At 37.8% G+C, this 25,984-nt stretch overlaps 1 protein-coding gene across 2 annotated transcripts; it reads right to left on the minus strand.

The window, feature by feature from the left end:
* Positions 1-2,265: 2,265 nt before the first annotated feature.
* On the minus strand, positions 2,266-16,122 carry LOC134530790 (probable glutamine--tRNA ligase). 2 transcript variants are annotated; one of them, XM_063365995.1, is made up of 2 exons: positions 14,191-16,122; positions 2,266-9,879 (listed from the first exon to the last, which is right to left on the minus strand). In XM_063365995.1, the coding sequence occupies exons 1-2, from the start codon at positions 15,814-15,816 to the stop codon at positions 9,169-9,171; spliced, it is 2,337 nt and encodes a 778-aa protein (XP_063222065.1). In that variant the 5' UTR covers positions 15,817-16,122; the 3' UTR covers positions 2,266-9,168. The 2 variants fall into 2 exon arrangements, with proteins under 2 accessions (XP_063222065.1, XP_063222064.1); XM_063365994.1 differs by lacking the exon at positions 2,266-9,879 and adding an exon at positions 9,901-11,708 and having other exon boundaries at positions 14,191-16,088.
* Between the last annotated feature and the right edge of the window lie 9,862 nt (positions 16,123-25,984).

Genomic DNA, 25,984 nt, shown 5'->3' on the forward strand with positions numbered 1-25,984 from the left:
ATTTATAAAGCAATACTTTAAAAATAAAACTATATATTATAGAAGTAAAGTTATATGAATAACGAGTTATGAAAACCAAAAAAAAATTAACTTTTACTGAATGATGATGGTGCAATGATTATATAATGTAACATCTGAAGGGGTTGCATTAAAACAAAAATAAAAATGTGAAAATGTTTTCAACCAACTTGCGGAAAATCTAACTTTAACTGCCTTTTAGTGTAACATAATTAGTATTTTTATTTTAAAATGCAGCTCAGTCATGTTAGGGCCTTTTTTTATGTTGTAATGCCAATTTTTTTTTTTCAGGGTCAAATGGAACTGAAGGAATCGGTTGAAATCTGGAAACAGAAAGGCCACGTCATGGCATACTTCAAGGACACTCATGAACCAAAGCCTACAGACTTCCTCTCAAAGTTCTTTGCAGGCCATTAATATGAATGTGCTATGTACAGTAGTAGGTAGGCTACTTTGTTGATTGTTTCTGTTGACGCATTGACGGTTTGGCTTAAAACTATCATAGACAGTGTCTTCTTGTAAATAAATTTGTTTTGTCATATGTCTATGTGTATAATTTCCAGCTGTTTATGCCCCACAATTGAGTTATCATTATTCAATATTTGTGTTGCTCTGTTACATGAAAGATGAATAATCTGTACTAATAATTTAAATTCATATACCAAGGGATTTATTTGAATTACTATGCTCCGTTGCTCGTAGTGCAATTACTACCAACGTTTTTACATACATAAATGGTAAATTTGAGATGGCATTTTTATTTTGCCTTTAATATTTCAAGTTTTACATTTTAAAAATAGATTCATACTCCCTTTTTAATGCCCATGACATCACATAATGTGTTACAGAGGCAAGAGCAGCATGTAGATTTTTTCTCTATATATTTCTATTCAGTTGTGTAGTTTCAGTACCATGATGACTAAAACATGGAAGACCCTTGTATGCTGTTCAAAGTACCACTGTGTAAAAATGCTAATGAAAGTTCTAGTTAGTTGCCAAGTGACAAAACTTGGTGCCCAGCATGACTAAAGACAATAGTCCTTAAAAAAAAAGTCCTTGCACACCCTGTCAGTCCGATCCAAAAGTAAATCGAAGGAAAAAAGAAAACTACAGTACTCAAACCTAACAACATTGTGTAACAAACTGGTAATTGTTCCTTATCACATATAAAATTTTATCCCGTGATCCTGATGGCATGATCTTGTATAAAACACGATGATTGCTGTTTTAATTTAGTGCATGGAAAGATCCTGGCCAAACAAAAACTCTTAATAGCACAAAACAAACAAATTATGTCTAATCTTGTGGAAATTTTTTCTCATTTGTTTTCAACTTTTATAATTATTCAATTTTATGTCATGAGTTTTACTATGTCAAATATTTTTCTACATAGTAAATTTAAAAAACAAGCATCTTGTGTACAGGATAATTCCATCAGGATCAAGAGATAAACTTGGATATGTGATACAGAATTTTTACCCAAACTACCTCTGACAGTCCTGTGCTAGGCACTACGAGGGAGAAAAGGAAGGGTGGTCATTGCGAAGACAAACACTTGCTCTGCGTCTTGTGCAAATCCCAGGTGAAAACGATGCACGTACCATTAACAGTTCTGAACCGGTGGAGCATCTGTCCAGCGATGCTGGATTGCATAAATGTTGTTAGTTTCAAAGGTTTCACAAGTGAGGTTTACTTTATTTTATATGATTTATGCAGGCTTTAATTTTTAATGAATTGTTGAATAAACTTTGTTTATGAATCATAGTAGGTTCCATTTTATTTCAAGTGCTGTAAATTTAATTTAGTCAAATCACATTTTCACACTAAATATTTCGCTCAGTCCAGTATAGAGACTGTTATTGTACGTAATAAATTTACACAGATTATTGAGTTAAGTTTGATATTCTTACATGGAATATTTAAAAGCCATGCAATGTGTTTACAACATGCTATTATTGTCACATGCAGGCTCATAAAATTAGTTACATTCTACCCTTGCGTACATAGCAAAGAATATGTAAAGCAAGACCTTTAAATGTAAAAGTCATTTAGCTATAAAGTATAAAAAGAATGCAAGTTTATTTATTAAGACTAAAGCAAAAAAATCAGTTCGGAGATGATACCAACTTACTGAACCTTGAGTATGATGTTTAAATGATGGCTCTCCCCTGAGCTTCAAAATGCTTGGATACCATTTCAAAGTGTTAGTTACGTTACTTTAACAACAAAAGAATTTAAAAAGTTTTTTTTTTTCTTTTTCAAAGTACATATTTAACTAATGTTTAAGGATTTTAAAAATAATAAATCATGGTTTGGAAGAAAAAAAGACAAGCCACATTTGTTGCAGTAAACAAAAGTGTACCTCCATCACTAAATTCATTTGTATGGTGCTTGATGAAGCTTTATTTTTTTTCCTTCACTAAACATAAATATTACAGGTCATGTATGAAGTTTAATCATACTGAGTGGTTTATTGAAATCATGGGGAGGAAACTAGTATAGGAAACAGTCACAGTGAGTATTGTTAAGATAGGCATATTTCTTTTTTTTTTTTTTTTTTTTTTTTTTGAACATATTTTTGCGTATCTTACTCACTTGGAAATCTTACATTCAGTATATTGATATCTAGGCTTCATTCAGAAGTATAGGGTAATTTATTTGAAATCTCAGGTAGACAGTGATTTTGCTCATATTTAAGCCCATCAACTGCAAATTTACCAATCTTAAATAAAGCTTTAGATTTTATATTGATGAGGGGGGAAAATACATTAATATTTATATAATTTATAACCGTTATTGCAAAGTTTGAGGATAAAGGGTTTTTCGTTTCCATCTGGAGATGTAGATGGTAATTTTATTTTTAATGCCAAGTGTGCTAAATTTCAACACAAATTTCTAAAATCCTGCTTGAAGGAGTAGGAAAGAGAGGTGAGGGTGGTTTTTCAAAAATCTCACTAGACTGTAACCTTCCTATTGTTTTAAAGGTCTTTTTATTTTTTCCAATTTTACATCAGTTTTGAAGTGAAACTGTAGATTTGTATATAAAAAAAATATTACCAGCACACTTCTTTGTACACTGAATTTTTGGAAAATTTTGGGCATATTTTAATGACAGGTAGGGAATGCCAAAACAAGCAATTTTTATGAAGGACCATGTGCAAAATTCACTTTTATTTCTACTGCCCACACCTTTAACACAGCAGAGATAGGTTCTTGGACGTTGTTTTTAATGAAATTTGTTGATTGTGGGTGGGGGGGAACATTTTTTTTTTCATTTTGATTTGATTTGTGTGTATTTAATTTTTTAATTTTTTAATTGATAAGCGTAGGTAAATTATTTTTGTTTTGCTTTAGTTTTTACTATATGTAGACTTTTTCACTGTGGTGTTTATGAATTGCATTAAAATAATTTCAACTCGCTAGGTGATTAGGGAGGAATGTTTGCTTGAAATTAATATGAATGAAAATTTGCAGCAGTTGGCTGTAATTCCTGGAGTATGGACTGAATTTTTCTGTAATCCCTCAATGATGCTGGAAAATACAGGCTCATATCAAATGTAATCCAAAGAAATTCAAGAATATTGTATTTGGAATGAAAACTGGCTCTGAATTCACACACACAAACTGATAACTTTTTGAAAAAATTAACTATGGAATTGCTTCAAAAAAATTTAATCGTAAAAAAGTTGTTAAATGTATTACTAGATTTTTTCTGATGTATTGGTTGAATTATAAAATAACATTTATGAATGTTAGTGACAAAAAATGTTATTTAACTATCAGTGAAACTTGTTTATTAAGTGCCTAGTGTATTTTAAGAATGAATTTAATCAACTTGCATATTAAAATATTTTTCCTCTGTCACTATCTCCGAAGTATCTGCAGCTTTGGTTTTTTTGTGTAAGTAATTCAACTTCTATACATTTTCATATTCATCAGAATAAAAAAGAAGCCAAATTATTTTTCATTTAGACTGTGAAAAAAATTGGGTAGGTAGTAAGTGAGGGCTACTAATTTGAGATTTTCGTGAAAATGTTTCTCTTGGTGGATTCATTGGAGCCGACTTTGTCCATTGGAGGATGTTCCACTCCCGTTACCCCTCCTCACAAACTGCTGGGTTCGCTGTCTATGCGTCAAAATCTCAGTGCTGCTCATGTGCTCAACTATTGTGCCAATTTTGCATCCTCGCATGGCATTTCCTCGCTCTTTTTCTTCAGTTAGTAGCATAAACTTCACATTTCTGATTGGGTCTGGTTTATTTATACTCGGTGTTTCACTCATTCTGCCTCCACTTTTTGATGTACAGCAATAGTTTTTCCAAATGTAACAGTAAATAGATCTAAATAGTCATAAAATGTCTGCAGTACTGTAGTCTATACAAAATAGTAATTTACTTGTCCCAAACCATGCAATAGACAATTACACTCCCCTTCTAAATCTGCATAGCATGCACGGACTCCATTTAGTTGCCAGACTAAATGCACTGCATGGAAGATTGTATAAATTTAATCTGATTTGCTTATTACTTTCAACCTTCCTCCCATTGTCCTCCGTCCTGTAGTCTGCATAGTCTTTTGATAATTGAGGTGGTGTGTCGCTCATAATTTTGTGACATCCAGTATTCATACACATCCTGAGATAAGCTTAGTTTTGGTTTGAATGCACCACTAATCTGCCTAGTCTTCCATTCTGCAACAAAGAAAGATTTCCTATAGAAAATTGTCTCAATGGGAGGGCATGCTAGTTATTTGATATTTTTGCCAGGGGACTAGATATTATTACTGTTCCGTTGAAATCTGCTTTCTATGACCTGTGTAACATACAATTTTCCACTCCCTTAAAATGTTGTATACTCATCGGTTGAAATTAGTTTTCCTATCAACCACATCAGAAATTACTACAAACTTCTTATGATACACAAAATGCAGATGTCGATGTATCATAAATTTTAAGTGCATATATCAATGTGGTTTATATACATAAGAGTAAAAGCTATAATTCTTTAAAGGTTAAGATCTCCATTAATTAAATTGAGACCATACAGCTACTTTATAAGGATAAAATTACAATAATAAATTAGTATAAAATACGAAGGAATGATTAAATCTCTTCAATTATATTGCATTGTAATCATATGCCACAGCTGGTTTTGCATCAGGTAATAATAAGAGTTAATAACATAAATTTCAGTGGGTTAGCAAAGCCCAAATAGTGTTAGATCATAGAAAATTTATAAAATTCTTGTAGAAAATATTGTGTAGCTCGAGAAATAACATTTTATTGACAATCCTATTTCACACATTCAACAGTCACTCAAAATAAGTTACTCAAGTTTTCTGAACAATAAAAAAACAACTGAAATAAATTACATACTATTTAAAAAACACAAAAACATAATCTACTAGTGTATCCTTAAATGGCATAGCAAATATTTCACTTATTTTTGTATGTGCTACATAAATTAACATGGTGAATCACTGCAATTATCACTAATTTGCCTTTTTTTTTTTTTTCATACCTCCAAGACAGTTTGATTATGAATGTGTGTGTAGTGAGTAAATGTATATGTAGGCTAAATCTCATTTTGCACTACTAGTGTCTCATTTGATGTACATATTTCTTACAAATAAATGTTTATAATAAACCAATCAGATTGTTGTAACTGCACATTCAGAGAGTTTTGTTAACCTCCTCAGTACCAATTCATCAGAAAAAAATTTTTGTACTCAGAGAAAATGTACAATATACTGTACACAGCTCTTTAGTCAAAGTTTAAATATACTAAACAATACAATTTGTAGTTTGAAGGCCCATGTACATCGTAAAAGTGTTCTGTGGTATGCACATATCCGTGGTAAGAGATATCTGTAGTCTGTGGATGTTTTTGTTAAGTGCTGCAAGGTGTCCTGTAAAGAAAGCTGATCAGCTGTACTTTTGTGAAAATATATTGTAAGAAAGAAAGCAAGTATAAGAAAAATTTGTATTTATATTGTCTTATAAGAGTTAAATTTAAATTACATGTGTATAACACATTAATATAATATTCGTTTTGTGAGAAAAACATTTGTCTAAAAAATTATGTACAGTATACTGTACATATGACTAACATATGTGAAAAAAAAATTGTTTACATTTTATAAATAAAACCTGTAATGTTAATCTGAACAAAATGAGCTTGTTGGACCATTGTTATAGTAGAGTGCCTATTGCAGCTGATATTCTAGACCTTATCGAAAGTGGCAATGTGTCCGAATTGGAAGATTTGAGTGACAATGAGCATGATTGTTCAAACGATAATGGAAACTATACTTCTTCCATAGCCGGTGTAAATTTTGTCGACGAAGTTCTCAATGATGAAGTTATTCAAGTTTTGATGAAGATGACGATGCCCAAGAGGAAGAATCTGATGCACTGGTAGCAGAAAATGATGTCACGACCGATAAAAGCGAGATACGTTGGACGAAACAAATGTTCACCTGTAAGCCAGTACCAGAATGGACATTTCCAGAACCCCCAGCAATTGACTTACTTCCCACACTGTTGCATATTTTTCAGAAGTATGTTCCTATTACTTTGCTCGAGGAGGCCTGCAACTACACTAATTTATATGCTTTGCAGCAGAACAAACATTTTAGTGACAGCTCAGTCCATGAATTGGAAACAGTTATTGCATTACATATTGCAATGGGGTCGTTGAAGTTACCACGAGTGGAATTGCATTGGAAACCATCCATCAATATTGGGCTGTTCACCGACTCAGGTATGACCAGAAAACGTTTCTACCAAGTCCGAAACAATTTGCACTTTGTAGACAATTTGCAGCCAGAGGTACAGCAGGGTGGTGAAAAGGATGTTTTTTACAAAGTTCGTCCTTTGTACTACAGTGTTCTGCGAAGATGTACAGAGCTTCAAATGGAAAAGGACGTGGTCATAGATGAGCAGATGATCCCCTTTACAGGAAAGATGTCGGTGAAACAGTTCGTAAAGGGGAAACCATAACCTTGGGGCATAAAAAACTTTCGTGCTGTGCGGGAAATCCGGAATGGCATACAATTTTATTTTGTACCAGGGTAAAAACACCGAGTTCAACCAAAAACAGAAGAAGTATGGGTTAGGAGCAGCAGTTGTGTTAAAACTGTCGGAACATTTAAAAGAACAGTGCTTATATTTTGACAGTTATTTTTCGTCATACCCCTTGCTACAGATTTTGAAGAGTAGGGACACTTTTTCAGTGTGTACAGCTCGGTCAAACCGGTTTACAAACCCTCTTCTCACTGATGACAAACAACTGAAAAAAGAAAAGAAACATAGAGGATATTCAGAAGAAGTCGTGAGCGAGAATGGTGATGATGTGCTCACTAAATGGCTTGACAACCGCACAGTGACTTTTGCATCCAACTTTGTTGGGATTGGTGAGCCAGACATGGTCAAGAGATGGGACAACAGTAAAAAGTGCTTTGTACAAGTTGAAAGACCTGGGGTGACATGCCTCAACAATTCTGCCATGGGTGGGGTAGATTTATTTGACCGATTTATAAGTCTATATAGAATAACTGTGCGTTCTCGAAAATGGAGTCAGGCTCATATTCCATGCCATCGACATGGCTGTCACAAATTCATGGCTGGAATACAAGGAAATGTGTGTCAACCTAAATGTGCCAAAGAAAGATCGTCTAGATTTACTGTATTTCTGACTTCAGCTAGCAGAAGAGCTGATCAAAGTTGGCAAAACAGTCAAAACCAAGAAACGAAGACCCGCTCTTGGAGGTGAATCCAGTTGCACAAGCCCACCAGCCCGGAAACGAGTTGAGCGAAGACCTCCCTCAGAAGTAAAACTGGACACTGTTGATCACCTATCTGTCATTGATGATCTCAAGGAACCTACGAGATGTAAAAAGGCTAATTGTGGAAAGTACCGTTCACACTTTTATTGCAAAAAGTGTAATGTTCATTTGTGTCTTACACAAAAGAGAAATTGCTTCAAAGAGTTTCACGAAAATAAGTGACAATATTAGTTCTGCTGTGATGTAGGACTCTTGTGTTTACTCATTGTTGGAAATGGTTAACTGTAATTTTATAACATTCAGTTTTTAAAATTGGGCATTTGGAAAAATGTGAACAGTTTGCTTACAAATTTTATAGTTTACAATCATGTAAGACTCTTTGTATTGATTTTCCATTATTTTATGTGGTTATATTATATGTACAGAACAATTAAACATATTTGAGAAATCATTATTTCTGGTAGAAAAAAATACTAAGCTTTTAATTTGTGTAAAGGGAAAATGAACATTATACTGTACATGCTATAATTATTATAATAATAAGAATATTTAAGGTTTCTTTGCTGGAACCTCTTCCAAAATTACTAGTTAGTCATAAAAACCACTGTCTGACAATTTATTTTTTACAAGTGCTTTCGGTGGTATTAAAGCTTACCAGATTGGAATGTACAGTATAGTTTACATTCCCACTGAGGAGGTTATATTATTATGCACACATAAATAATTACTCTAAAAAAATGCATCACATGGTTGCATAGCCTTGGTGCACCAAAATTTAAAAACATAATTTCTGATTTCCAGTCAGTATTTTCAGCAATCATTGCAAATGTTTCCCTAATGCTTTCCACTTGCAGTAACAATACTATGAAATAGCCTACTATGTTAATAGGCAAGTAACTGGTTTCACACTGATCTCAAAACTCACAGCTAACATTACAATTGACATATTAAGTAAGTAAAATACTGAATATGTGTTCCATGAATATGCTAAAACTTTTGTGTCTTAACTATTTCATTAACTTAATAGAAAACAAAAAAATCCTAAAGATGGATGTACATACAGAAATTAAAAATTAAAACCAGCATCACAAAAAATTCTACATGCTCATAAGCAACCTTCAAATGATAATTTACCAATATAATTGTGAAAAACACTCTTGGAAAAGTTTTATCACATCATGCAACCACAGAAGCTAAATCCTAAAATAAGTTAACTTTTTCTGAATAAATAGCCTACTTTATTAAGTTAAATGTTGTGAAAAGGAGCCTTTATGTTTGGTTTGTCATTCATTTTTAACAATGCATAATATGTGCTCATATTTTCAAACAGAATAAATCACAGTCAAGACCCCGGAAAGACGTTTATTTACAATTTCCCTGCATCTTCCTTGAGGGTGACAGTCCGGTTGAAAACCAACTTTTCTGACGTAGAATCCGGGTCGACAGAGAAGAAGCCAGTCCTCTCAAACTGGTACCGGTCATAAACTTTAGCAGCTCGGAGGGAGACATCTGCAAAGGCGTTCACGATTCTCAAGGAATCCATGTTGCAGTCAGACAGGAAGCCAGCTGGGACTTCGCTCTGGTCCTCCGGGTTCTTGTGCCGGAAGAGCCTGTCGTACAGCCGCACCTCCACCTCGAGGGGGTTCGACACCCACTGGACGAAGGCCTTGGGCTTCTCCATCGCTGTGGACGGGTCGCAGGTCGCCTCCAGCTCCTTCACCATTCCACGGCCATCCTTGATGACTCGGGAGAACGTGATGACGTACCCGGCATGCCGCAGCCCCACCGGCTGGTCCCGGGTCAGGCGCCGGTAGCTCTTGTCCGCCACCTCCTTGAAGTCGCTGCGCTCTATGTACACGACCCGGTCGAAAGGCACAAAGTGGAAGCCTTTCTGCGGGTCATTGGGGAAGTTGGGCACCTGCACGTCCGTCGTCTTCTGGAGCGGGAAGTTCACGAGCGTGACTTTCAAAGGTTCCATGACCACCATAGCTCTGGGTGCAGTGATGTTGAGAACATCTCGAACACACGCTTCCAGCATTTGAGGGTCGACGGACACTTGCGCTCCAGTAACACCAATCTAAACACACAATATCTTTATGTCTTTCAAACTCAGTAATACTTTGTGCCTGAGATTAAAAGATACAGTTAGAAATCAGAAAACAGGCTGCAAGATTGATGGTGGAAGATCAGTATACCTAATGAATGTTTGAAACAAATTTTACACTGTAGAAATTTAAATCATGACAGGAATATTGAACTGACACACACCTTACAATTATAATTGATAAAAAGAATAATTTAAGCATCACTTGATTCAACAAACTGAGATAAGGTGGCAGCCTCAGATACCCTCACTGTAGGGGAGGTAGGGGAGAGTTGAGACACTTTTTATATATATATATTTTTATGTGCTCAATAAAAGCCAAATATTTCATATCTTCATGTCTGCCTAATCCATGGTGTTATTAGCACATAATAAAAAATAATGAAGTAATTATGTTTGCGTGAGTGCCTGTAAATTATAATATTACACAGTGTTGCATAGTGTATCAAATCTCCCCATGCTAGGGAGAGATGATACGTATGTTAGGGAGAGCTGATACACTTGTTAAGTATGTTTATTTATAATGGTTTCAAAGATTTGTTTTTGCACAGAAGCATAAACAAAGTATGTTAAATAAAAATAAATGTTTTAATAAATGAAGATTTACCAAATTAAATGGTAGGAAACTAAATAGTTTGAAATAATACCCATAAATACATTTAACTAAACTAAACAAAACAGAATCAACAGTTTCACAACACTTTACTACTACACATTTAACATTTTTCACAAAATAGGCCTATATTACATTTTTTTCTACAGATCATGAAAATTACCTATAATTTTGAACACTAAAAAAAACGATATAGTCTCATAAAAAAAACTTCTTTAACAGCATTACCTCATGTTATAACCATGAAAACCTTCTAAGAAACTGAATCCTTCAATCCCGTCATTTCGTAGAGTAAATGTGGGTTCACTAAGAACTTTCACTATTTGGTTTTCATCTATCACAGTAATGTCTTCTTTTTCTGGCCACTTAAACTTTGAATTGGAAACATACCTGTCAAATTTTATTTTACACACAGTCATCAAAGAGATTTTCAATTAATCCCACAAAATAAACAATTGTTTTCTTAGTTGTGAATGACACAAGAACCGAACATGATTATTTTCCTCAAAATAGAATTCCATAATTTTAAAAGCATTTTATAATGTTTTATGTGTGCTATGTTTATCCCTTTTTAGGTATACGCTTTGCTTCACTTTCACTTGATTCAGAGCTGCTGATGTTTTCATTCTTAGATTCTGTCTCGTATTCTTCACTGTCAGAAGAACTAATAGTTGCACACTGTTGAGGATAACGGTTTTTTGTTTTTATTTGTTTTATTTTTAGGAAAAAGAGCCTTTTTTGTGGACTTTTGTTTTTCAGCATATTCCTCTTCTAATTGATTTTTCACTGGCGTGTCTGTCAGCACTGTTGACTTGGCTCTCTTTCTTGGTTTCCTAGTGGTGTTATGGACATTGTCCTTAGCTTTAGCTTTAGGTAAGGGCCTAATATTTGAAGGTGACACCATGTTGTTGCAACCGTTATTTGTGTTGGAACTGGATGATGCCTCTTCGTGACTCATAATAGCATCTTGAGGTTCAGCAGCATTTTTTAGCAGGCAGTCTGTAACCAATGATGGCATAAAATCATTATCAGTAAAACAATCTCTGTTGAAGGACCAAATTCCAGCCTTTTTGAAACCGGCTAGGATGTTTGCAGGAGTAAATGATTTTGGGAATGCTTGTCCAAATACTTCTCCTAGATCATAGATTGTCCTGGAGTTCTCCTTTTTTCTTTTGTACAAAAATGGCATCTAAAAAAGAACAAACATATTAAGGTTAAAATAGTCTTAACACCAAATGTAGGTACAATCCAAACAGAGCCCTAATAAATGTGACAGAATATGGCAATATTTTTTTAACTTCATTTCTAAACCATAGTTTAAAGGCTTACAGCAGTTAAATAAAATAATATCAAGAAATTCTGTAAACAGATTCTTCAAACAGGCTATCAAAACAAAATAAAAAATAGTCTTATGTTTTTTAGGAGAAATGATTCACTGTATCAAGTCTCCCTGATTCGGGTGTATCAACTCTCCCCTGTTGTGCCTTATACAAGAAACATAATCTCTTGCACTCATACAGGTTAGAATCAAACTAATAAAAGCAATTATGGTTCACTGAGTGTATATATTCTTTGAATTTAAAAGTTTTATGACAGGCTTTCATTGTATAAAACTTTTATAGAACAGAATTCAGTAGGCTTGAAACAAAACTTACATTGGAAGAAACACTGTGAGCTTCTTTCTTCGTGTACTATTCAAGCTGCCATCTTGATTTACCTGTGTGTTTTTTTATTAGAACCTAACATATAATTCACAACTTATCATTGGTACCAACATTGATAATTACTTGAAAATTTTTTATTGTATCAACTCTCCCTGTGTATCAACTCTCCCCTACCTCCCCTAATTAATTACCAAGTTTTTAACAAATATGTGTAGCCTAATGGTAATGGTTTCACAACAGCTTTGGATGTCATACATCTTTTTGGAGATTGTCTACAGTAATTGCTTCCAGCAGAATTGTAAAAAAAATTCCAAAAATATTGTTTTTTTAACTATAATTATTCTTTAGTGTAATTGAAAATTCCAAAAGTAAACTAAAAGTAAAATTCTAATAAAAAAAAAAGTTAGGTAATAAATATATGTAATTGTTTCTTATTGCATATCCAGTTAGTTGTATTTTAAAATAAAATAATCAAATAAGAAAGGAATTGGTTGTGCATGGTTGCCAAAATAAATTTGATTTTGAGGCTATGCATTATAAAACTTTGATATCAACTGGATAGACAATAAAGAAAAATTACCAAATTTCTTTTCACTCAACTCGCAAAACCACTTCACTAAATACCAATTTTTTTTAGTTCAACACTATTTTTAATTGCACATTTGCATTAGTCATACAATGCAGAGTTTAATTTATTTTACTAAACACTGAACGCAACATTCTCGAGAAGCATAGTAGTGCAAATTCTCCATTAAAAATGGAAGACATTATTTATTTAACTTAAAATATACTCTTTAGCTAGATAGGTAAATATGTAGTGTACAGATTATCATCAAAAAAATTTTTAAAATCTGAAATAACTTTCATTATATGCTCTTATACGTCCTCTTTTCAAAACAGCCTGCGGAGATAAGAAATTCCAATTACTTTAGGAGATTTCGAATTTTTTTAATTTTCATATTTGGGCGATATTTGTTAAAAAAAATTTAAAATTCTGAAAATACTTTTATTTTGTGCTCTTTAACTTCCACTTTTCATTAAACCCGGCGGATAAGAAATTCCACATACTTTAGGAGATATCGAATTTTTTTAATTTTCATCCTGTGCACTCATGGGGCGTTCAACATTGTTGCTTGTTTACGTGAAGGATTTTTTTTTTTTTTTTCGCGACGTAGGTGAACGACTACATCATTTTATACTAATGGCAAAGGAATTGTACCCGCCTCTAACTTAGGTGAGTTTTTAACGTTTCAAATTTTAATGTTTTATTTGTTGCGCAAGTAATAAGTAAAAAGAAAATTACGTGAGTTCCTACTGTTCATCCTTTGTCCCGGTTTGTTAGGTCAGGTCAGCTACATTATAAATACTTTAAAACTAAACAACCATTAAAATTAATTTTATTATTTTTAATGTCCATTCAGTATCAAAGTATTTATATAATGTAGCTGACCTGACCTAATCTACCTTTGTCCCGTTTTGTTAGGTCAGGTCAGTTACATTATAAATACTTACAACTATACAAGTAAAATTAATTGATATTATTTTTAATTTCCATTTATTTAGAAGTATTTTTAATGTAATTAACCTTACCTAAAGGAAAATTTCTGTTATTTAGGCATTCACGTACACACGGCAAAATATAAAATGGCAACGGTCGAATGATTACATAGGTCAACGGTCGAATGATTACATAGGTCTTGTATTGCAAAATAAGAACGGCTATATCTCCAAAAGTAATTGGAATTTCTTATCTCCGCAGGCTGTTTTGAAAAGAGGACGTAAAAGAGCATATAATGAAAGTTATTTCAGATTTTTAAAAAAAATTGACGATAACTACCTACATATTTACCGCTAGATATAATAAATAAACACTAGCTACTCCAAAAACAATTTTCAGAATTTTCCCCTTTTTTTATTGAAAGCCCTTTAAATTCATTCTTAACAAAGTACCAAATGGCCATTCTCACTGTGATTATAAATATTCAAAGAATAAAAAAAATGCCAAACCTGTGCACAAAATGTGTTAATGGCATCTGGTGGGAACCCACGCCGCCTCAAAGCAGTCAACGTGAAGAGACGTGGGTCATCCCAATCCTTTACAATGCCTTCCGTTATCAGTTTAGCAATCTTCCTCTTGGAGACTACGGTGTAGTTCATATTGAGTCTGCCGTACTCCCACTGCACAGGGCAATATATGTCCAGCGCATTGCAGAGCCAGTAGTACGAGGAGCGACGAGACTGGAACTCTTTGGTACACATTGAGTGGGTGATATTCTCCAAGGAATCACACAGACAATGGGTATAGTCATAGGTGGGGTATATGCACCACTTGTCACCTGTACGGTGGTGGGGGAGGAACTTAATGCGATAGGCTACAGGATCCTGTTTGCCCTCTTCCAGGATGTGTTTCATCCGTAACGTTGCTGCACCCTCGTCTATTTTACCATTTTTCATGTCTTCAAACAGCTGCAGGTTCTCAGCAATTGGCCGATCTCGCCATGGAGAAGGTGGTGGGTTAAATCCTTTCATTTCATCTGCTGTCTGGTGACACACATACATCAGCCCTTTCTTGATCAATGTCACTGCCCACTCGTACAGTTTATCAAAATAATCAGACGAATGAGTTACTTTGTATGGCTTGTATCCCAACCACTCAACCATATCTTTGATTGCTACAAAGAACTTTTCTTCTTCTTTCTCCGGATTCGTATCATCATACCGCAGAATACACACACCATCATATGCTGCAGCATATCCAAAATTGATGTTTATCGCTTTAGCATGGCCAATGTGCAGAATCCCGTTTGGCTCAGGAGGAAATCTCGTACACACTTTTCCCCCAGTTATCTTCAAATGGTCCTTAAGTAGTTTCATAGTGTTTTCTGTGATAACATAACCATCTGTCTTGTAGTTTTCACCTGGTTTATGGAAATGTGTTTTGGTTTTCAGCATGTCACTGACCGATAATTCAGTCATTCCAATGTTATTTCCATTTAATGCAACTACTTCAGGCACACTTTTGTTTTTCGTCTTATCTTCTTTAACTGGTTTCACTTTCTTCTCCTGTTTTGGTGCTAGATCTGCTTCAGTTTTAGGCCCCAATAGATCCCAAATTTGTAAATCCACTTCACTTTTAATTGCTTTTCCATTAGCCCATTTCAATTTATTTCGCACATCCTGCATTATTAACCCTGTATTAAAACGATATCTTTTTTCCAATAACTCATCTTTAAATTTCCTTACAACGTCTTCGACGACTTTTTCTACCTCTTCTGGACTTACATTTATTCCAATTCCACAAGCTTCTTCAAAATCTTTAGTCACAAAGTCCTCTTTCAGATGCCCCATAGCATATGTGATAGCGGCATCGAGCCTCTGTGTTGAATCCAACTTTTTAGATGTAATATAACTTACTATAAAAGCTAAACGACTGTAAATTTGTGGTGACATTTTCGTTGCCAAGTAATAGAGCAGATTTCCATTTTCTACAGATGCACCGTCACACTTACTAGCTTCGTCGATAATTTCCTTTAGTTGTTTTGACAGCACGGTATTTTTTACAGTTTCTTTAGCCTTTTGAACACTCAGTCCAATTGACATAAAAAGCTCTTCCAAATTATTTTCCGATCTCATATTGTAAGTCTTTATTAAATACGTGCCAATAAACTACGATAACATCCCACTTGAAACCTATCTATTTATAAAAAAAAAACTCTCCTAATCTATACTACACACGTCAACTACAGTGCCGTAGCCGGAATCCACGCGTTTGAAAACAAGAAACATCTAACAAAGAAAATTCTCTACATTACGAAAAATTAAAATCACACAAAACTTGGGTGAAGACAAAGTAGATCTAAGCAAAGCCAGAAATACGTGTATAGTATGTAACTGGATTTTAGACAGAGAATTGTCCATAAAAGAATGTTTACTATTAAGTCGCTCAACCTCAAACATGATAAACTTAAACTAAATACTATCCAATACACTGTAATATCACACAAGGTTTAAACAGATTTTTTCGAAACAATTTTTTCAATTATATATTGTTTGATTTGCATCGTAATGACATAATAAATAATATAAGGGACTGTATGTAGTTAATACTGACTGACTGTAGGTCATAATTTTCCCTCTGAAGTCATTGGTGTTTAGAATTAGATTCATTTTAGGGAAAGTAAACTGAGGTCGGACCACCTATGGCAGTTAGACCTGGTCCCCACCCCGCCGGTACCAGTTCCCGACAAACAACGAGCATTACTCCTACAGCCTACAAAGCACTTTACAACCAGGCTGCACGATTCAAAGAAACATTTGTGTCAATATGCAAGTAATGTTTAAGTGCCGTGTGTATTTTTGCCGTTATCATGGGTTCTTCAATAATTCTCATAAAGTAATATCATTCCATAGAACAACAAAGGGAAATTCGCCATAAAACATTTGTTTTGGCCCCTTAAGGGTATCGTGAGAAACAAACGTCCTTAATTCATTTTGCGGCCTTGGGCCTGTTTTAATTCATAGTGCTGACTGATTGTATGTATTAATGTCAAAACCGCTAGGTAATAATTAAATAGAGTAGTAACAGCAAGCGACAGACAGTATCCATTTTGATTAATGTTTTCAAATTATTATTTACATTGACGCCGTCGTCGGTGCTCCCTCTGAGAGCACAGGCCGTTATGTGTCCTCAACACCTGATCAGTGCCGTGCCTCGAACACGCCCGTGCGTGCAACGTAGTGCAGTACCCGAACGGCGTGACGTCAGTCACGGCCTCCTACGTGTGCAAAGCGCCCGGCCGGGTGTGGCACTGCGCAACTAAATAATTTGTTCATGCATTCGATAAAACAAACAAAAACTAATACTTGTAAAATAACTAATAATTAATGTTAATTCAATAATAATTTTGTAAACTAGTATCATTCACAAAACTGGCCGAAATCATCTTCCCGCGCTCCGCTGTTTCCCGCGGAATTTCCCCCCTCCCTGGCCGCGGTGGTCAGGGAGGCTAGTCAGTCGTCATCGGTGACTCGCCAGGGCCGGCAGCCCCGCGCACGGGAAGCACTCACCTCTCGCGCCAATTCATCATTAACTACAATAGGTAATTATAGTCAAACCGTTTCAACAGCTTCCCGGTCGGCCCTAACCGGCCGTATGAGATTTCGTACGGTCTTTAAATATAATGTGTGGCTCGCCACCGAGCCTTTCTTGTGATACGTAAGTTAAATAGGCGACCCGCCGTGGCGCCTGCGCCTCACGCTATCAAAATCCCCACGGGGAATTAGTTCATCGCCCACGCGGGGCGGCACTGCGCCAAACGCGAGAATAAGTTTACGGACGATTCATCAACTGGGACGTGCGATGGTCACGGACGTGATATCCCGCCGGATTCCGCCGTGCCCGTGCCCAGCATAACGTGGCCCTCGCCACCACGCGGAGTAGCCGCCATTGAGTAACCACCTGTGTGGGACACCCGGACCTGGTCCGAACCCAGGACTAGCCCTAGTGACTTTAGTGTATTGTTTCTGTGTTAGTAATTTTATGTAACCCGCCGTAAGCGTACTTCATATCACGCCCCGCCCAGACTCTCTCGGGCGCCGAATCAGGCTTGCCGCTCACCTGAGCACTCATCTCGCCTCTCGCCGGGTAACTACCCCTCTTAATGTACTAGCTGCCGGGCCACTGAGCGGCCGTAACGAGTACCGCCAAGAGAGGGTGGTGTAGGTGGAGCATAGGTCGACGATGAAGCGGCAAGTCGCGTGAGCGTGTCAAGTGTAAAGTGTGCGACGGAATAAACCAGTTAAAAGTATGTGTGTGTTTTTACTAATACGGCATCCTGGGAGGCAATAACAGCCCGGGGAGCCCTTTGCCGACGCGTCCCTGCCTGCAGCCACGAGGCCAGGAACCCCGCCCTTGAGATCAAAATTAATCAAAACATTTCTAATTCACGTAAAATTCAAATCAGGCAGCGGGGACGGCGTCAACATTATAATTATTGACAACATTTTTAAAGCTTTCTGCCAATTGTTTTTAACCACAAAATTTAATGAAGTATTGTCATGCCTCCTGTGGCAGTAAAGCCCAGTCGCCACACCACCAGCACCAGTCGCCGCTGGTGGCAAGTACCCTCACGAGTCAGAGAAGCAAGTGTTAATACGCAAAGAACTTATAAGTGGTGTATGTGTGCTCATAATTCTTGTTTCAATTTATTAACTTAATGATTACTGTCAATTCTGTTTCCTAAGTTCATAATAGTAAATAGAGTAATCACAGCAAGCAACAGACAGCCTCCATTTTAACTCATGTTTTTAAACTATTTTTTACATTAAAATTTAATTATGGTAATTTTTAGGGCTTCTGCCATTTGTATTTCATTCACAGAATTTTACAAAGATAATTTATGTATTGACATCGACCCACGTGTCTCCCCGGCTCCTTCAGGCTGTTATGCCTCGTCAGCGCCCTCTCTTGCATTACTGGTGCAGTACAGTGCAGTGTGGTGTAGTGTTTAGTTCAGGGACGCACCCGCGTGCGCCATACGCCTGATTAAGGTCCGCTCACGGACGGCCACGTTTTTGTGTTGTTATGTATTTTATAATTCATAATTGATATTGTATTTGTATTTTTATAATTAATCATATAATGTTATTTCAGTGCTTGTGTTAGTTTGTAGATCCGCCGCCTGGCCTGCCGCTAGTTCGTGTTCTCCCGCGCCGGCCTGCTTCCCCCTCCTCCCCAACCACAACCTGCGCGTAGCAGCGCGCGCGGGCGAGCGCAGAACTCAGTCGCCGAACAGCTGCCGTGTGGAGCAGACCTGCGTCGCTCCGCTCGGCGAGAAGTCACTCGTGATGAACACGTGACTTACGGTCGAGCATCGCGATCAGCTTATCATATCACGGTGCCGTCATCAGCTGCCCTACAGCACCACGTTTTAGTTATTATTGTAATAAGGGAGTCCGGGTCGCGGCGTGGAAGAAACGTCTGTCTCACGACGTGGTCGGCCAGGCTGCGATAGAATTTCCATTAATAAATCTCGTCTACGGAACCGGGCAAGACATCTTTTTCCTACTGCCTTCGTCAACATTTCCAACTTCCCCTGAACTCCTTTCCCTGTCCACATATTCCGGTTTTGGCCATGTAAGGCCTGAACTCGCCACTCTCCGGCTGGAGCTACACGGGCAAAAACGACTTCCACAGGGCGAGCTTCGTCGGGTACCGAGGGACTTAGGGCCGAAGGGACGACAGTATGTTTTGACATTGTACGGCCGATGGCCACCCCAAAGCCCGACCTGCAACCGCCAGTACTCGGCTCCGCTAACGGAAAGCACCCCTAGCCATGGCCCACCTGAGTCAAGTGAGTGGACCACAGCCCAAGGAAGAGAATAGCGAACCATTTTAATTACACATGCAACACACTCCCCGTGCACACAATAATTAATTAATCAGAAACAAGCAAAAGCCCCTAACTAATAGAGTGCGACGTAGGAGTGCCCGGGTCACTCACACGTATTAAGTAAACAATACGTGTGTGAGTGCCCTCCTTGCGGCCTTCAGCCTAATTTAAATACAGCAACTAATTAACATCAGTGTGCAACCCAGTGCTTACATAATTGATTAGCCCCCGAGCGGTTAACAAGAGACAGACAGTCTCTGGTGTGACGTTACAAATTCAAACTTTATTACGTGAAACACTAAATTGCAATTAATTAAGAGAGTTTTTTGTCAAAACTTGTCATTAGTAATAATATTAGGAATTTTAAGTGGCCTTCAGCCTTTTGTAAACATAGTAATTTCCGAATAACGGAACTTGGGGAAACTTTGGCGCGAGAGAACGGCCGAGCCCTTCCCTCGCACCAGGGTCACACGCCAGTCGAGAGCAGAGTCATCACCCTTTGTTCACCGACCGAGTACTACTGGTAAATATAGTCATTTAAAACATCAACATTTTCTCTTACAATTAAACTCCCCGTGTGTCCCCGGTCCTTTTCCGGTCTAAGGGAGATATTTTCCCCTTAGTGCACCGTCAGTGAAGTGCAGTGTATACGATCAGGGATGCACCCGCGTGCGCCCTGGCACGTCCGCAGACAATAATGTGTTTTGTAAATATTTATACTTTCTTGTAATTATAGTGTCATCATGTACGTTTGTAAATAATCACGAGCATCTATGTTTTATATAATTTGTAACATAACAGAACTCTTCATTCATAACTTGTGTCTACGTTTGTACAAATACTTATCATGCCATTTAATTCTTAACTATTTAACTTATGTTTACGTTTTGTCATTTAACTCTCAATTACTTATAATGTAATTTATTCTTAAATAATTATGTAATTACTTTCAAGTGCTGTGCTTAGTAAAATGTAAACCACAACCTGGCCCGCCGCGAGTCGAGTCACTCCCACGCCGGCCTATTTCCCCTTCCCCTCCTCCGCGGCCCACGCGCTCCGGCGCGTGGACGGGCGGAGGAGGCAGTGGCTAGCCAGACTCGGAGCCGAGCAGACGTGTGCTCGCTCCGCTCCACTCAAAACGTGCGCCGTACGGAATCGCTTTCGCTACCCGCATAGTTAGCCACGCGACTGCCTCCGCAGTCGTGTCAAGCAGCGTCAGAATTAGTTTTTCACTGCTGAACTTTCATAACCAGTACGTTTCGTCACGGAACTGCCTCCGCAGTCGTATCAGGCCACGTATGCGTTACTTTGCACGTCTGATCTTTCGTAACCAGTACGTTTCGTCACGCGACTGTCTCTGCAGTCACATCGAGTAGCGTTCCAGTTGTTACCAGTGTATTTCCGGGAGTCCGGATCGTGGAGAGGGAGGACGCTCGTCCCGCAACGTGTCGGCCAGGCTGCGATAGGGCTTCGACGGAATAAAGGAGCTCGTGAAAACGGACAGCTACGTCTTCTCCTTGCAACCTTCTACATTTCCTCTTACCTATAGAAATTTCCCTCCCGGTCCCATGTTTCACGGTCCCAGCCACGTTGGCCTAAACTCCACTTTCTCTCCGACTGGAGCTACGCGGGAAAATCAGGGCGAGTCTCAGGACAATTCGCAGTAGTGACTTAGGGACCGCAGGCCTAAGGACGTCACTGCTTTGGACTCGTAAAAGTTTCAATGTAGGAGTTTTACTTTCGTTAGGCATAGAAGCGGCGTGGTACCCGGCGAGCATGGCAAGTATTGGTTCCTAGAAGTAACTTAGTTTCCGACAGAAGGTGGCTTTGTCTAAATAGGCGATATATAAGGTATAGAAATTTACTAATTCGGCCGCCACCTTATACAAATTCAGTTTTGGTTGGTAGATGCGGTTGCATATTCGTTTGTGTGACAGTACCTTAATTGTTTCCTTTTCTTGTGATGTCTGCCATGAGTCGTCTAGCAGGGCCATGCTCGCGAGGTTGTTTTGCTTTCCCTTTCAAGTCAGGCTAATAACACAGGCACGCGATGTTTTCTAAACTTTTTGCGCTCACTAATAATTTTGGACGCTGTAATCTTAAGTTTCGCTATAATTCCTTTGAGGCTGCATGGCTCACTTGTTTGTATGTAGCATAAAAGCTACCTTTGAGCCCGAGATAACATATTTCTATGTCAAGCTCCTTGCTGACATTGGCACGTAATATTTCATGTAAAAGATTAGTTTTCTAGCCTTCGGGCATGTATTGGATGGAGCGACATTGTTTTACAGCGAAAGAGTCATAGAGCTAGGTATTTGCTTCTGTTCACGACATCGTTGACCCTTGCTTCTTAAGAGTTTAGCGTCCCAAATGTTATAGCTGGAATTGCTAATTTGTGACGTGGAACATTTGTTTTGACTCTCCCAGGTAGTGTAAGATTGTTGTAATTTGGACCCTTGTCATTCTATACGAATATATATATATATACATATATATATATATATATATATATATATATATATATATAGCTAGTAATCACGTTGATGTCGTCCGGCCGAAGGCCACCCCATAGCCCGACCTGCAACCGCCAGTATCCGACCCCGCTAACGGAACGCACCCCTAGCAATGGCCCACCCGAGTCAGGCGAGCCCCTGAGGACCAGATAGAACCAAGGGCCATGTCTTAATTAATCAAACACCTCGACCCTAATTGATTATAAATCAGACCTAATTTAATAGTAATGTCACTTTTTATTAAAAACCCCGAACAAGGAAAGTGCGACGCAGGAGTGCCCGAGTCACTCACGTGTGAAATTACGTTAATACGTTTGTGAGTGTCTCCCTTACGGCCTTCAGCCTAAATTAATTAGAGTATTGTGTAACGTAAATATTACCTCCCAATTTTTTATGTGTGACTAGCCACTAGAGTAGTCAGCAAGTGACGAACAGTCTCTGTTGTGACTCTTATTATTTAAACTTAATTAATGTAAATTTGTTAACCCTAGTTTTATGTGATTCTCGAGTAAATACGTTGGGTTAGTTATTGCTCCGAAGCATCTTATGTAACCAGTTAGCCTCGTTTTGCTTGTTTATTCAATAATTCCCTTAGGAAATGATTTATTACGTGTCCAATGTTAATTGTACAGCAGTGAGATTTATTTTGGATCAGATATTGTAAGAGGCTGATTTCATTGTATTTCCCGAAACAAAACATTAAAAACTCTAAAATGAATTGTCTTTACATGAAGAATAATTCCCACTCTGAAGTCTGTAAAACAATAGACGCTTAAGTATTTCTCCTCTCGTGTGAGCGGTATAGCTTGTAGAGTATTGGGTCGGGCTCGAACCCAGTACACTGCAGAGGAAATAAAACCTTATAATATTAAGTAGTGTGTATAAGTGTTAACCTTATACTCTTCCAGGAACCCCTTAGCACCACAATCTTTACTTCTCCTCAGTAATGACCTTCTGGACCACAATCAGAAAGGTACCCTTGGTAGAAACTTCAAAAGCAATATTGCTCCATTACCCTTTGCAAGCAATTAGACCACACCAACAAAAATCTTGCAGATATTAACTCCACTGGCCTACACCCAGACATGCCATACTTTAATGTTTTATTTTATTCTAAAATTATTTCTGGATGTCTTTATTACTTCTGATTCAAACCACTTTGGTGGTAACAAAAAAGAAAACCAGTCTTTGCCTTGTACAGCAAGTTTACTTGCTCCAATAAAATCACGACATCTGCTTCTCTTACTCGCTGATCATTACTGTGTTTTCATCGATTGCTAAGAACTTAAACAATCAAAATTCAAGTTAAAAAATTCTATTTCTTTGCTTAAATAATTCTTTGAATGATTTTTGTAATAAGATTTGTCAAAAACAGCATATGTCAAACATCTACTGCAAACCCATCGCAAGGGATTGCATGAAAGTAAGAGTTAGAAAAACATCATAGCACAGATGAACGCAGTATGCTGACAAAAAAGAAAACATAAACAGTTAATACAGATAAAAACCGACCTTCGACAACACAGCGACAGGCGAACCCAACAATATGACATGCAGGTGAACCCAGTGAGAGATTAAATATATACTGGACTTAATGTTTTGTCAAAAATATCTGTTTAGTCTCATCACTGTAGTCACCTGTGTATTGCTATGTTGACATGTCCAGATGATCAGTTTAGTATCACAGTTTAGACATTTCGGTTTCTGTTCAAGGTGGGTGTGTTTATATATACTTACTATACTTTTTGCAAAAATCTAATCAGCACTGTGCCACCAATTATTATTTTTGGCACAATTATAAATTTGAAAAATAATTATTCCAGGAATTTTTTCCGGAAAAAACTTTTTCCGCCTCCTGTACACTCCCATGTAATCTTTGTCAGACCTGTCTCCCCATGCTGTTCCCAGAGGTAAATCTGATTTTTGCCACCCATCTAATGGCACAGCAAGTGTGTTCGCCTTATTCTCACTTTGACGCACGGCCGTCGCCTGTAATTCTCCTCCAAGCCGTGACAAGAAGTGCTATGTCCTGCAAGCTATTAGAGCAGCTAGGCTCACGCCAGCCTCACGTGAATCGATCTCTCCTTGTTTCGGACACCCCTCAGTAGGTCGCGCTAACATCGGCCAGTACCATCAACTTCGAGATATCGAAGTCAGTATTACTCGACCGCCCCCTTGGAAATCTTCGGAACCTTTCGGTCCAGAAGCCGAAGTCTCCTCCCTTTCTTATGACTGACTTTGTCTTTTTAATTACTAGTCGCTGCCGCCCCGAAATTACTTTTCGCCGCGAAAGCAGACGGACCACACCGTATCGTCGGCGAGCCGCACAACAACACTTCACTTTAGTCGTTCAAATATGTAATCAGCTAGGTAAGGGATGTGGTCCCTACCACTTTTTAGTAATTAATAAGTCTGTGTACCTCTTATGCTTCGTTAATTATACTTAATAATATTTTCTAATCATTTTAAAGTATGGAAACATCCGTGACAACTACGTGTCGCGAGCTCTGCACCCTGGCTGATGCTAGAAGCCATCATCCTGTATGGCGAGTTTTTGACAAACTTTATTCCCCGACCATCATCGTTTTTAGTGGGCATTTTCTGCTTATTTTGCTAACTGTCTGTGAACCAGTTCTGAACATGTTTGATTCGGGCTTGTTCGCAGACAGGGTCAAGGGCCAGATGCGGACCTAACAACACCACCCTTGAGTCTTTCCTCCAGCAAACAGGACGACTAAGGTGCCCTGATGCCATGTTAACAGCTCAACTTCGGCCAGCGGACATCAAACCTCCAGTCCTCCAGCTTTTTTATATCTTCAGAAAAACCTGTCGATCACGAAGTTGAAAAGATAGGAATACCAAAAGTTTTTCTTTATGGGACTTTAATTGTGTTAATGCTGGGATTGTAAAACTTTACCTGTTTATTGTTTCTGATCAGTGGCGTGTATTCAATAGACGCTAGGTAAGCAGTGCTTACACTGTTGTTATGTTGCTTGGCGTATTGTAATAATATTTGCTATCTGGTAATTTCATATTGTGTGCCAATACGATGCGATACCGTAGCGGGCGCGTCGGGTAGCATGTCACCCGGTTGTCATGGTAACGTGAAATCCTGGCAGATTTGTGGGGACGGTGCTGAGGGGGGGATGGGTTCGCGTATCTTCGTGAAACTACTTCGGTAATGTTCGCTCAAGGCCCGCTATTGCCAGACAGCTTGCCTTTGCTGTGTGTGCGCGCATCGTGCAACAAACAAATACCGGTACAAATTTTATTTTTACAACTTATAAGGCAAGTTTTCATTGCGCAACACTGTCCGTTTTAAGAACATTTTATTCTGTTTTGGTGTTTACTGTTTTCATTTTAAGTGCTAGCCAGTGAGAATGTAAACTTCATCTGCGACTGCCGTCCATGTGCCAATAAGGTCTGCTGTGAGTTCTGCAGCCAGTAGCGTAGCTAGGATTTGTGTATGGGGAGGGGGGGGAGGGGGTTAAGAATCATGGGTTCCCCCCCCCCCCCCCTAATTGAAAAATTAGGATTTTAAGGTTTAAAATAGTGCTATTTGAGCAGTTTACAGTACTTAACTTTAAATATTGTAATGGTAAAAATATTATTTTTTTAATAAAAATATTGTTTGAGTGATGAAGTAAGAAATTAAAGATATTTTAATCTATCTAAGTGCCTTGCCCACGTCCACTCAAAACCATAAATCATGCTCGAAGCTCGACAATACAAAAAAAAAAAAAAAGGGTTGGGTTTCAGTAGAACTGATCTATTCCTGGAAACAATTAGCTTTAGCTTGAAGAGTTACATGACACCATGTCCTTGTCTCAATTCTATACACACACACAGTGATCATTACACTTTTGGAAGCCCAGTCAACACCTGCTCATAATTACC

Source organism: Bacillus rossius, chromosome 3 (assembly GCF_032445375.1).
Source record: "Bacillus rossius redtenbacheri isolate Brsri chromosome 3, Brsri_v3, whole genome shotgun sequence".
NCBI classification, from domain to species: Eukaryota; Metazoa; Arthropoda; class Insecta; order Phasmatodea; family Bacillidae; genus Bacillus; species Bacillus rossius.